Here is a 14,993-nt window from a genome sequence, read left to right as displayed (position 1 = left end):
TCGTCATGAGTGACTTGGAAGGATGCACATTTCAGAAAGTAGAGGCCAGAAGCCCACCTGGGTCTATGAATAAATCTATCTACACCACGTGTTCAATGGTGTCATATATCTGCATAATCTGGTGGGAACAGAGGGAGGAGATGGAGGAAGAAAAGCGGACTTATAAAGACTGAAGTGGGCAAAGTGGATTTATTTTGTGGCATACTGGTTAAAAATTTGGCCAAATACCTGATGTTAGATGTGGTACTGCGTTGTTTCGCCCTGTGCTGGGTCAACGTACAGGAACTGTGGCCATTGATTTGATTGTCATTAATTTCTGAGGATGGATTTTTCCGGGCCTGGTGACCCCTCTCCCATTATATACCGGAGGGTCCGTCTGAAAGGCAAGCCTTAGATTGAAGAGGATCACTGTAGTTTTCGTTCCACCTGTGGAACAGTGGACGGTTCTACACCCTTAGCAGGGTCCTCAAGGGCTTTGTGGACCCTTGACCTATTCCTTTGTGGACTTGGAGAAGGCATTTGACCGTGTCCCTCTGGGAGTTCTGTGGGAGGTGCTTCGGGAGTATGGAGTACCAAAAACCCTGACATGGGTTTGCACCACCATGGGAATCATTTCCAATGAGGGCTGGACTCCACCAAGGCTGCCCTTTGTTGCTGATTCTGTTCATAACCTTTATGGACAAAGTCATAGGTACCGCCGAAGCAGTGATGGGGTCAGTTTTGATGACCCGAGGACAACCCAAGATATGCTGGAGTGACTTTGTCACCCAGCTGACATAAGAATGCCACAGGGTCCGCCAGGAAGATCTGGAAGAAGTGGCTGGAGAAAGGGAAGTCTGGTCTCCCCTATAAAAGCTGCTGCCTATGACTCGACCCCGATAAGCAGCGGAAAAATGGATGAATATTTTATAAATATAAACATTGACAAATATATACAGTACCAAGACACATGAGCAACACTAACAAAATGCATTAGCAACACAACCTGAACAAACGTATACAATTTACACAGAAAGCATTTACCCTGATGTGCATTCCGTCTTCTGTGTGCAGCCTGACAGACAGACAAAAAGTTGGAGCCATTCTCCTCTATGTATTGGTAGGAGCATTAAAACATGCACTTGCGCTGTCTAAACGGATGGACATTTTTTACTAGTGTGCACGGGAGAAAAAAAAATAATTTGTAAATAAGTTGGGTGCATTTTTTAGCCCTGCCATTGGAAAACCCATTTCACCTTCCACTGTATACATTTCTCTCTCTCTCTCTCTCTCTCTCTCTCTCTCTCTCTCTCTCTCTCTCTCTCTCTCTCTCTCTCTCTCTCTCTCTCTCTCTCTCTCTCTCTCTCTCACACACACACACACACACATACATGCATTCCTTTTATATTCACTGAGTTGTGCATGGTGCCTGGCTGTTTCGAGGCATTGCTCATTTGTGTGTGAGACAGTGAATCGTGAAAGAATTGGACATGCGGGTCAAGATCAAAGCACTTCATTTGATCCTGGAAAAAAGCAGACCCAAGCCCTGCTCTAATCTTTACAAACCACCCACTGATAGTCTGGGTTGGTGGCGCACGCGCCTCTGTTGTCTCCTCTGCTTTGCATTGGGTGTCGTCTTTCTCCAACCCGGTATTGTAAGGGCTTGCCTGTCTGCCTGACGTTGCGATTAGGCTGCATAATAAACAATTGCCTGTTTTGCCCATAAAGCAAAAATAGTGTTGTTCATATTTCTTACATTAAAACATAGCATCTCTTCACTTTTATTTACTTCTCCCATGGTCACATGCACATGTTCAATAAATACCCCAGCGATTGAGGAAATGCAGATTCAATTGTACATCAATTGGTCAAATTATGTTTATTTTAAGTCATGTGATATAAGAAATAACACTGGTGGTGTTTTTCAGCTTCCATTTACAGCTGTCCATACCAGAGCATCAAATTCCCACTGTAAGTCATCTTCATGCAACACGGAGATAGTTGTTGTCGCCATGACATATTTTGCTCTTTCACCACCACCTTTTATTCCCGGCTCTTTCGTTTCATGCTTCTCTCCTATTACTCCGTTGGCCCTCTTTTTCCAGTAAAGAAGATGTATGAGTTTGAATTATTGATTCAGACACATGCTACATGCTGCGTGTAGTCATTATTTGTTCAGGTGAGTGTCATGCGGCTCGCTATGAAAGTGATACCATGGGGATTAAACGACGCAATCAGGACATAAGACAGGCACCTTCCCTAAAATAACATGGCCCTCACTACAAGACAAATGCTCCCCAAAACCGGACTTCATTTGTTTATGACTCGCACATTAGTCATTTTGCCTCCAAATTATAGAGTGAGATAAAGATTAATTCCTGCCGGAGCTTTTCTACTGTGTTTACTTTCTGTGTGTTTCTAGAAGCCCAATAGCACACCAGATGAATATAGGTGCAAACATCCCACATGGGTGAGACCAAAAAAGCCCACAGTCTGTCAAACAATGTAGGCGTGAGCATGAGGAGCAGACCATGTCGAGTTAGTAAAAATGAAATGTGTTTTCACATTACTGACACTTGGCATGCAGAAACTCAGACCGATGCATCGACTAAAACATACACTGCATTATTTAAAGGAAACTAGACACAATTTTAATTGCCACTGTTAAAATATATTTTTATTTTAGTGTAATTATGCTAATTTGCAAAGTTGTATTGTACATTGCTGCACATTTGCACTGTATTGTATGGGAGATGTTCTTTTTTTTTGTAATATTGTGCCCCGCACATCCGTTTGTTTCTTTTTTTTTACTGTTTATTGAACATATAAAATAGATAATACAGTAATAAATTGACTGAAAGTGAAGCAAAGTAAAATTGTAAAAAAGGAAAGAAAAAGAGTCATCCTACAGCACAATTCGCGTATTTTCCGGTCTATAAGGAACACCCAAAGGCCTTCATTTTCTTCACAAGAGGACCTTGCATCTTATATGCCGGTGTGCCTTTTGTGTGAAGTAATATTGAGTCACAACAGGTCTCCCAACTACTGTCAGCAGCAAGCGACTGCGATTCCTGTAGAAGAAGTAGTGTGTGGTCCATGTTGGGATATATACAATGTAACCCCAACCTCTAATGTAGTTCATTATAATGTGGCGTGCCTGTTATATGGAAACCTTCATTCATTGAGGGTGCACCTTATATTTGGAAAATTTTGAAAATACACCATTCATTTGCCTTCTCGTCCGGTGTGCATTATCCTTTGGTATATGTATAAAGGAGTAGGAAGAAGTAAAAAATGTATCTAGTCCTACCCCTTCTTGTGTAATATATACATTATTTTTTTCAATCCGAAAAGAAAAGGGGAACAGGCTGCACATCAGTGAATGCTGTCCATTATAATCAAACCCTTATTTATTTCATTCAACATACTCTAATGTTTCCCATCTGACATCTTGAATGTATGGTCTTATTCTGTTCAGCTGTTTTGAATGTATTGAATTAATAGTTCATGCTAATTGTCAAGTGCTTTTCTTGATTCCCCAAATAAGTTTTTGTCACAGCAAACCGCTTAGGATTGTATGCACACAATTTGAGATGGAAACCATGTAATGAACGCGGAAGGAGTGAAATCATAAATATGAGGAAGCATTTCAATGGGGTTTGCAAACTTGAAAGAAGCTTTGATGCAGAAAACTCAAGAGATGGTGGGTAAAATGTTGATAATGGTTAGTTTAACCCTGGTTAAGTGGTCAGGGATGCTGGACAGGTGAACTGTGTTCGCCCTGCAGGGCCCACAGCAGGGAGTTTGTGTGTGTGTGTGTGTGTGCGTGTGTGTGTGTGTGTGTGTGTGTGTGTGTGTGTGTGTGTGTGTGTGTGTGTGTGTATGAGCGTGCGTGGTGTTTTGTGTGTGTGTGTGTGTGTGTGTGTGTGTGTGTGTGTGTGTGTGTGTTTGTGTGTGTGCGTGTGCGTGTGCGCATGTGCATGCGTGTGTTGGTGTGTGTGTGTGCGTGCGTGCGGACCATGTGCTCACATGGTAACAGAATTTCAGTAATCCTCTGGGCCCTGGTGCAAAGCAGAGAATAAATGGTGGAGGTGGCAGACCAGGACAGAAAAATCAATCCCTACTTATACAGACGTGACTTACCAGTAGGCAACTGCACTCTTGTCTGTGCACGTGTACGTGCATGGGAATAGTGTGTGTGCATGTGCACTATGTGTATGCCTTTGTTTGACAGTGCGGACAGACAGCGTGCAATCAAATTGACTTGGACTCTGTGACGAGGACTGCAACTATCCGGTGACCTCCATTACCTTTCTCATGACATCGGTTGACCAGTGTTTTATTCCAGTGGTGCGATTAGTAAATACTAACAGTTTCCACTACTGCTGACTTTTTGTGCCTGCCTCCCCTCCTTCTTTACTTCCTATATTCAACAGGAAGTTCGAGTGCAAATTGTGTGACCGCACCTTTAGTGAAAAATGGGCCCTAAACAACCACCTGAAACTGCACACTGGGGAGAAACCATATAAATGTTCCTGGCCATCCTGCCACTACGCCTTCCTCAATCTGTCAGCAATGAAGGACCATTATCGTACACACACCGGTAAGAAATCAAACCACTTATTTGAAATCCACCAATGATTTACACCACACACACAAAGACAAAGACAGTTTATTTATAAAACACCAATTTTATATTGAAATATTTTTTTTTAATATGCTTATGTTTATATATTTTTTTTTCCTTTCCATTCTGATTCCGCTCTTAATGGGTAAAATGTAAAAACATGACATTTTAAATGTAAAGTTAAATGTCAAAATCTCATTTCAGATTAATAATAGGGGAGGGATTTTTTTCAGTGGTCGGAAAAAAATCACTTTGACTGATTATCTGCCTATTATTATTGACTATCTGTCTTCATTTTCAACACCCAAAGATAGTTGATCAGTCACAGGGAGCCTTAAACCTTCTGCTTCTGTCAGTTCCATTTAAAGTATGTAATGTAAACATTTTGATTCATGGAGTCTAGAAAAGATCAGAATCAGAATCAGAATCAGAATCATCTTTATTGCCAAGTATGTAGAACACACAAGGAATTTGTTTCCGGTAGAACACGCAGCACTAGTATCGTCGTAAAAAAAAACTGCTAAGTGGCACTATACAGTTCCATTTCGGCTACTGTTGAAAGAGTTCAAAGAGTTCAAAGAGTTAATGGCTTTGGGGAAGAAGCTGTTAAAAAGATGACATTCTTGTTTTATTTTTTCATCGTTTTAGATACTAAACCAGGTAGATCCCGCGTTTGTGTGTATATATATATACGGTGATACCTCGGTTCTCGACCATAATTCGTTCCAGGACGCTGTTCGAAAAGCGATTTGTTCGAACACCGAAACTTGCGAGTTGGGGGGGGGGGCTCTCCCGGCCGTTCTCCACCTGCTGTCAATTCTCTAATCATGGACACGGGGCATTTATACGGTTTGCGATCACCTCGCCAATGCCGGATGATTGACTCAACTCGCCACCGTACCTGGACTCTTCCTTCGATCCGCGAGTGTATCCGGTCCGAGGTATTTTCCCTGCGTCCCGTAAATTTATGTCATCTACCGGGATTGTGTAATTTTGCACCCTCGTGTGCCATTTGCTTTTTGGCAAGCTCCGATTTGTTCGAACTGTGAGGCGTTCGAGAACCGAGGTACTACTGTATCTGGAAGTCCCACAGGATCTTTGCTCGGTCATTCTCTACTACCTTGGGAGGTATTTCCCATTTTGACCATACTCCGCACAGATGTTTGTTGTTGATATGAACAAGCATCGAAGGCAGAGAAAAGGAGTCAAAACATATCAGGAGAGCACTCACTAACTGTGGGTACCCTCAGTGGTCGTTTAAGAAATGTCAGAAAGAAAGAACAGGGAATGAAACCAAAAATTCTGAAGATACAAAAAGGAGAGGAGTAGCAGTACCGTACATAGCAGGAGTTTCTGAAAAACTACAGAGTCCTTTGGCAACACAAAATTCCTACTTATTTCAAACCGATAAACACTTTAAGGCAAAAAATAGTACATCCAAAAGATAGGCTGCCAAATGAAAAACAAAGTAATGTTGTTTATTCAATACATTGTAAGAATGATAATTGTAAAGAGCAGTACATTGGGGAAACTAAACAAATTCTCAAAAAAAGACTTTATCAATATCGCAGGGATAATACTAGTGGGCCTCAATCGCCAGTACATATGCACCTAAAAGCTAGCAACCACTCATTTGACGACAATGAGGTTAAAATCGTAGCGAAAGAACATAAATGGTTTGAAAGGGGAGTAAAATAAGTGATTTTCATAAAACAACTAAATCCTTCATTAACCCTTTACTGCCTGAATTATGTTCTAATTAGAAAAAAAATATGTTCAGTTTTTATGGTCACTGATGGATATAATAACATACTAGTAGCTTCCTTTTTTATTATTTTCCAATAATGTAGAAAATTTGATAATGTGCCTAATTTGGCACAATCGTCATGAATGACCTATATTGAGTGAGTGCCTTTTTTGGAACATATGTCAAATGCAACTTCAAAGATTAGACTTTTACCCAGCTTTTTATTAAAATAATAAAACACATAAAATATTTACCTAAAATACATACATAATTTACATAAAATATGTACATAAATGTTTACATAAAAATACATAGTTCCTTTACAGATAAAGAAAACTAGCTAATAAACATGGAATAATGCAAAGCGGTTCTTGTGATGATTCAAACAAAGATTTACATTGCATTTTTTTTTTTTGCAGTAATTATTAGTTTTCACTGAGCATGTGCCATGCTTGCATCTGTTGCGGTTCTTTGCAACATATGGAACATGAGCTATGTTGTCAAACCGAATACTGTATCATCGGAAGGAAAAGAACCTCAGTGTCTTTTAGCTGCGGTTCAGCTGAACAATCGATTGAGCCTCACTGTGCCGCAACACCAGATTTTTCTTGTTGCCAAATGTTAGAGTAAGGGGATAGATGTAAACCAATTATCAAAATACAATCGATGATTCTTTCCTGGTTGGATGTTTTGAGCCAAATGGAGCACAACATTTGAGGTCACGTTCAGATCAGGAACCTTGGAGTCACTGACTGGATCTATCGTTCCTGTATATGGAATGCATACATGTAGCCATCATAACCTGCAAGCACAAACAACTTGAACCACCAGTTCATTGGTGTATTTGTTAGACACTGCTTGAGTGTAAATCTATTTTCATAGAGTCCAATTTGTTCATCAATTGACAAACGCTGTGATTTGGGTAATTCATGAAACTTTTATCATTGGCGTCTGTGTAAGCTCTCAGTCATACAGGAGTGGTCCATCGATGATAAGGTTCAGTAGGGAAGCCCAGACTTCCCTCTTTCCAGCCACTTCTTCACGCTCGTCCTGGCGGATCCTGAGGCGTTCCCATGCCAGCTGGGAGACATACTCCAGCGTGTTCTGGGTCGTCCCCGGGGTCTCCTGCCAGTGGGGCATGCTTGGAACAACTCACCAGGGAGGGACTTTCCGACGGACCTGCCCCTCTAGAACCCCTGAATAGACCTTTCCAGGGAGGCTGAGGAGTGTGATCCCTCTGTAGTTGGAATACACCCTCCGGTCTCCCTCTTTAAAAAGGGGGACCACCACCCCGGTCTGCCAATCCAGAGGCACTCTCCCCGATGACCACGCAATGTTGCAGAGGCGTGTCAGCCCGGACAGCCCCACAACATCCAGAGACCTTAGGAACTCCAATCGGATCTCATCCGCCCGCTTGCCACCGAGGAGCTTTTTAACCACCTAGGTGACTTCAGTCACAGGAATCGGAGAGCCCACCTCGGAATCCCCAGACACTACTTCCTCCAAGGAAGGCGTGTTGGTGGAGTTGAGGAGGTCTTCGAAGTACTCTGCCCACCGGTTCACGACGTCTCGAGTCGACGTCAGCAGCGCCCCATCCTCACTGTACACAGTGTTAGTGGTGCACTGCTTTCCCCTCCTTTAAGCGGCCCGGAAGTCGGCTTCCATGGCCTGACCGAACTCTTCCCATGCCCATGTTTTTGCCTCGGCGACCACCGAGGCTGCATTCCGCTTGGCTAATCGATACCTGTCAGCTGTCTCAGGGGTCCCACAGGCCATATAGGCCCGATAGGATCCCTTCTTACTACTGGTGTCCACCAGCGAGTACAGGGGTTGCCGCCACGACAGACACCAACCACCTTACGGCCACAACTCTGATTTGCCGCCTCAGCAAGGGCCGTACGGAACATGGTCCATTCAGACTCAATGTCGCCCACCACCCCCGGGACATGTGTAAAGCCTGCCGGAGGTGGGAGTTGAAACTCCTTCTGACAGGGAATTCCGCCAGACGTTCCCAACAAACCCTCACAACACATTTGGGTCTTCCAGCATCTTCCCCATCAACGGAGCCTACTCTCCACCAGGTCGTGTTCAGTTGACAGCTCCGCCCCTCTCTTCACTCGAGTGTCCAAAACATGAGGCCGCAAATCAGATGATACAACTATAAAGTCGATCATCGAACTGCGACCAAGGGTGTCTTGGTGCCACGTGCACATATGGATACCCTTATTTTTGAATAAAGTGTTTGTTATAGACAATCCGTATCGAGCACAGAAGTCCAATAACAAAACACCACTCCTGTTCTGATCGGGAGGGGCATTCCTCCCAATCACGCCCCTCCAGGTCTCACTGTCATTGCCCACATGAGCATTGAAATCGCCCAGCAGAACAAGGGAGTCCCCAGGAGGAGCGCTCTCCAGCACACCCTCTAAGGTCTCCAAAAAGGATGGGTACACTGTACTGCTGTTTGGTGCCTATGCACAGACAACAGTCAGAACCCGTCCCCCCACCCGAAGGCGGAGGGAAGCAACCCTTTCGTCTACCGGGGTGAATCCCAACGTACAGGCGGCGAGCCGGGGGCAATAAGTATGCCGACACCTGCTCTACTCCTCTCACCATGTGCAACTCCAGAGTGGAAGAGAGTCCAACCACTTTCGAGAGGGCTGGTACCGGAACCCAGGCTGTGTGTGGAGGCAAGCCCGACTATGTCTAGTCGGAACTTTTCGACCTCGTGCACCAGCTCGGGCTCCTTCCCTGTAAGAGAGGTGACATTCCACGTCCCAAGAGCTAGCTTCTGCAGCCGAGGATCGAACAGCCAGGGTCCCCGCCTTTGGCTGCCGCCCAGCTCACAATGCACCCGACCCCTCTGGCCCCTCCCATGGGTGGTGAGCCCTTGAGAAGGGGGACCCACGTTTCTCCTTCGGGCTGAGCCCGACCGGGCTCCATGCACCAGGCGCTCGCCAACGAGCCCCATCTCCAGTCCTGGCTCCAGAGAGGGGCCCTGGTGACCCGCGTCCGGGCAAGGGAAAACCAAATCCATTTGTGGTTTTCTTCATGAGGGGTCTTCTGAGTCGTACTTTGTTTGGTCCCTCACCCAGGACCTGTTTGCCATGGGTGACCCTACCAGGGGCATAAAGCCCCAGACAACCTAGCTCCTAGGATCATTGGGACACACAAACCCCTCCACTACGGTAAGGTGACGACTCATATAGAGGAAACATCATTTGATTAGGGCCAAATCTGTATCATGCATAAAGCCAATTTGAAAGAAATGTGCCCAAATAGTGGGTGAATTTTTGGATTGGATTGGATTGGATTGGATTTGCCTTTATTAGTCTCGCAGTGGAGAAATTTACATTTCACAGCAGCAAAGTTATGAAAGAAATGAAAGTAGAAAAGCAAAACACAGGAGCTGCTGGAAAGGCAGCCACTCTCGCGGCGCCGTCTTGAAGTCAAAAGAACAAAAAAAAAACTAAATAACAAATCACATGACAACACAAAGACACAGAGAGACATTCATTCGTAAGCACTTTCTGTACCCTCTTTGTTACATAAAGCAGTTCCAGATGAAAGAGGAGAGGATCCTCTCGAATCCTCTTGAATCTTTGAAAGTGAAATATATTTTAATGAACAGGCTGGTGGATGAATATGAGTCATATTCTAATTCAACACTTACTCAAAACTATTTAAAAATGAACTGCAAACCACCCAAATATGTCCAAGTTAGCAGCTTAGAGATCATCCAGGTGAGTAGAGCTTACACCGTTACCGACATACAGTGAAGAAAATAAGTATTGGAACACCCTGCTATTTTGCTATTTCTCCCACTTAGAAATCATGGCGGAGTCTGAAATGTTCATTGTAGGTGCATATCCACTGTGAGAGAAATAAACTAAAAATAAAAATCCAGAAATCACAATGCATGATTTTTTAATGCTTTATTTGTGTTATATATATGCAAATCAAATAAGTATATGAACACCTGAGAAAATAAATGTCAATATTTGGTACAGTAGCCTTTGTTTTCTATTACAGAGATCAAATGTTTCCTGTAGTTTTTCATCAGGTTTGCACACACTGCAGGAGGGATCTTGGTCCACTCCTCCACACAGATCTTCTCTAGATCAGTCAGGTTTCTGGACTGTCGCTGAGAAACATGGAGTTTGAGCTCTCTCCAAGAGATGTTTGATTGGCTGGGCCATGCTACGACCTTGATATCCTTCTTAGGTAGCCACTCTGTGGTTTTCCTGGCTGTTTGCTTCAGTTCGTTGTCGACCCAGCCACGAGCCATCTTCAATGCTCTGACTGATGGAAGGAGGTTGTTCCCCAGTATTTCACAATACACGGCCCCAGTCATCCTCTCTTTCATGCAGTACACTCGTCCTGTCCTATGTGCAGAAAGACACCCCTAAAGCATGATGCTACCACTCCAATCCTTCAAAGTAGGGATGGTGTTCTTCGGATTGTCCTCTTCATTCTTCATCCTCCAAACACGCTGACTGGAATTATGACCAAAAGGTCTCATCTGACCACAAAACTTTCTCTCATGACTCCTCTGTATCATCCAAATGGTCACATGCAAACTTAAGACGGGCCTTGACATGTGCTGGTTTAAGCAGGAAAACTTTTCGTGCCATGCATGGTTTCAAATCATGACGTCTTAGTGTATTACCCACAGGAACCTTGGAAACGATGGTCCCAGCTCTTTTCAGGTCATTGACCAACTTGTAGTTCCGGGCTGATTCCTCACCTTTCTTAGAATCATTGAGACCCCACGAGGTGATATCTTGCATGGGGTTCCACTCCGATTGATATTGACCGTCATGTTTAGTTTCTTCCATTTTCTAATGATTGCTCCAACGTTGGACCTTTTTTCACCACACTGCTCGGCAATTGCTCCGTAGCCCTTTCCAACCTTGTGGAGGTCTACATTTTTTTCTCTGGTGTTTTCGGACAGCTCTTTGGTCTTCACCATGTTACAAGTTAAAGTCTTACTGATTGTATGGGGTGGACAGGTGTCTTTATGCAGCTAACGACCTCAAACAGGGGAATCTGATTCAGGATGATGCATGCAGTGCAGGTGGACTTCTAATTCGCGGACTAACATGTCTTTCAGGGTCAGAATTCTAGATGATACACTGGTGTTCAAATACTTATTTGCAACTCTATCACACAAATAAATTGTTTAAAAATGATGCATTGTGATTTCTGGATTTTTCTTTGAATTTTATCTCTCACACAGTGGACATGCACCTACGATGAAAATTTCAGACCCGGCCATTATTTCTCAGTGGGAGAAATAGCATAATAGCAGTGTCTTCAAATATTTATTTTCTTCACTGTATCTCTGTATATATTTGTCCAGGTCCAAGTTAATGAAATTGCTTGTCTCTGTTCAACCAAGTTCTATTTGGGTCAGAAAAAGAAATACATCAGTGTCACTTTGTTTTTGGCCCTATTAAGTAATCAATTTGTAACTACGTTTTAATCCAAAATATGTGGTCATTGATCAAACCAGTACAATTTGGAACGAATTGTCTGCTGACATTTAGTGATGAGATTTAAAATTACCGTATTTTCACGACCAACACGGCGCACCGTGTGAAAAGGCGCAGTCTCATTTATGTGTGCCATTTCTGTATTTAACACACACATAGGGCGCACCGGATGAAAGGACGCAAGTTTTATATACCGGTACATATCCCCTACTGCCATACGTACGTCCGCCTCACAACAACACACATGCATACACATATGCGTATTTAAACAAAACAGATCGGGAGCAAAACTGAGTTTGGTAGTGCTTTATTTATTAATTACAAAGGAATAACATTTTGTAATCATCACTCAATAGGCATCGGCATGGTAAAAAGGAGCACATTACCGGTATCGACTTTTCCGAAAGCTCAAACCACCGTGCTAGCAGACACGTTAGCCTAAAGAGTTTGATGTTTCTCTTTATTTGTAAGTAGGTTCGTTGTCAGATCTTCCAGGCAGATGATGCGCAGAGCTTGATCGTGGCGTAGAGTCGAGCAAGTCGTGCTGTGAAACTCCGTGCGATGCTGAGCAGGTCTCTGCGAGCGGTGCGTCTGTCTGGGTCTGAGTCCGAGATGAGTCTGCCCCGTGGTTCGCCCAATCTCTCTGTCCTGCGACAGCTCCTTTTATACCATTTTCAAGCGTGTGCTATGCGTCAGGGTGATACGCACATCAAGGAGATCAAGGAATTGAAAGACATGAAAGTGTTGAAAAGCGCACTTCAAAATCATACACGCGTGTGACGCAACAAGCCCAAGCATCCACAATCCATTGGCAAACTGTGGCGTAACATCCAACCCTTTTTGTTTGCCTTAAGAATTAAGAATGCCATTAGCATGGCAGCCTTTTCGCCAGCTTTTCAGAATAATTCGCCGGCCGTCGCTACAGTAGTCCCGGTCCGCATGGAAAAATCGCAGTTTCATAAAACGGCAGCACCAAGACGGACCTCCTTGGAAATGTTCAGTTTTCATTTCCTCCGCTAGCGTTACTGCTCTGAGTGGGATGGTGACAGTCGAAACGCTCCTTCCGCTCGCTCTTAGCTCGCCGATCCATTGCTCGAATCTTTCCTCCAACTCCGGCCACCTTGCCTTATGTCCGCGTATTATGTCACGGCCGCTCCATTCCCATGTTCCTCGGCGTAACTGATACCCTTCAGTTTAAACTGAGCTTCATAACCATATCTCTGTGCCATTTTCAGGGTTGTTAAAACAGCAATGTTCTGCATAAAGTAATACCTGTTCGTTTATACACAAACCACGCCCACACATCCCCCCCACATGTTCTCTCCCACGTCCTCCTCATGGTGGTCTCTAATACGTCCGCACTACAGGGCGCACCGCACATTTTGAAACAAATCTAAGACGTTTATATGCGCCTTATGGTCATGAAAATACGGTATAGCAAGTTTGTCTCTGAAAACCACCTATCTTTCCGGGCTGTTTTTTTTTTAGCTTCTTATGTCACAGTAATACAAATTCAGAACAGTTTGTTCCGACATATTTGAAGCTAGGAACTCCAAAAAACATTTACAGCATTGTTTGCTTTCACACTCCTTGAAGGGAAAAACCGAAAGGAAAAGAAGTTTGCTTTCACACTCGAAGTCTGGGCTTGCACTCCAGACATGCAACTATTTGCATACAAGCAATTCAAAAGGCAATTTTCCTCTGTAACTCTCCTTTAAATGATATCTCAGCCATACACCAGGTCAATCCAAATGTCTTTCAATAGTTTTACCTCTGCTTTATTCATGTCCCGTATGTGGCCGTTTAAGTCAGTGACGGAAGCAGCAGCCAGCGGGCTGACAGCCTGACTGAATGCTTGCAGGAGAGTGCTCCATCCGTCATTGGTGCCTGCTGTGTAAAAGAGAGATTTACTGAATGTTATTTAAAATGTGCTGCAACAGTGACATAACATCAAAGCACCTCTGACGTAATTAGACACTTCATTTTCATTTGAATCGAGCACGAATCATTCTATATCAGGTGGACCAATCACTGTCACCAAGAAAGGTATGTGGTCCTTGTGGTTATGGATGCATGCTCACATCTTTGACAGAAATTAAACAACAATGTGAGATTTTATTACTTGACAGGAAAAATGGAATGTGTTAAAAACAGAAAGAATAACTGAATACCGTTAAGATTGGCAAGTTATTGTCATGTTGCCCTTTACCGAGAATGACCTTGTCCACAAAATGTGTTGAATGCCTTTAAAAATGGTAGTAGTCTCGAAACAGACATGTTAAAAAGGAACATAGCACAAATATGTCAGCATAACTGTGCCTACTTGAAGGTTTCATCAAAACCACCACTTATAGGCAAATTATAATCCAGAAAAAAATATCTGAATAAAAACAGAAGCCCACATTATTATTATTAGTGTGCAATTCGAAAGATAATTATTTTCATAATCATAAATTGGAATTGCTTGTCCCAAATGTAACTCCCTGCCATTCTAAAGGTGTGACAGTCTGTCTCACCCAGCCTTTTATTTTGGAGAAAAAGAAAACAATAATAATCAATTGTGACACCTGAAAACACATTCAAGATACACTAAATGACATGATTTCATGCTGATAGATTTTTTTCTTTGTTAAATAACATGCTTGTGAGAATTTATGTATTTTTTAATGTTTTTATTGATCTATTTATTTGTTTGTTTGTTTGTTTGTTTATGAACTCAGATTTACACAGTTCGACACATGGTATTTGTTTCAGTCTAGTTTAAAATGAAGAACGACACATTTCCTTTTAAAGATTAGAAACCGCGATGAATTCCCTTATTTTTGAAACTGTTATCTGCATCTCATTCACATTTAGAGTGCAGGTGACAAAATCAAGGCTAAATATGGCACGCCACATCTTTTTCTTCCGCCCAAGAAAGCAAATCAAGCATGTCAAGTGCCATGCTTGCAAAAGCCCGAACTTAAATTTCTAATTGTCTCATGACATGCAAACGATTCTTCGGGATTCACACGGAGCACCACAATGAGTGATGTGTCGTTCGCAAACGAGCCCGTTTTCCTAACAAGGAAATGGCAGCTGGCTTTTTTCCCCCTCTATTCCCCGCCCTGAGTGTTCGGGTAAAGCCGCACGTGATTGGTCAAGA

The 14,993-nt window shown here is 43.2% G+C and overlaps 1 protein-coding gene across 2 annotated transcripts in view; it reads left to right on the top strand.

Annotated features, from left to right (window-relative positions):
- LOC148896236 (zinc finger protein 407-like) overlaps nt 1–14,993 on the top strand; it is a 233,593-nt gene that overhangs the window by 121,094 nt on the left and 97,506 nt on the right. For both annotated transcript variants that reach the window (XM_088999222.1, XM_088999223.1), the window contains one exon: nt 4,416–4,582. In XM_088999222.1, the coding sequence (XP_088855348.1) occupies nt 4,416–4,582 (167 nt within the window). The remainder of the gene's footprint in view (nt 1–4,415; nt 4,583–14,993) is intronic.

Source organism: Hippocampus bargibanti, linkage group LG06, assembly GCF_051943395.1.
Source record: "Hippocampus bargibanti isolate YZ-2025 linkage group LG06, ASM5194339v1, whole genome shotgun sequence".
NCBI classification, from domain to species: Eukaryota; Metazoa; Chordata; class Actinopteri; order Syngnathiformes; family Syngnathidae; genus Hippocampus; species Hippocampus bargibanti.
Note: the sequence above shows the minus strand (reverse complement) of the source record. Positions and strands in the feature narration are given on the sequence as shown.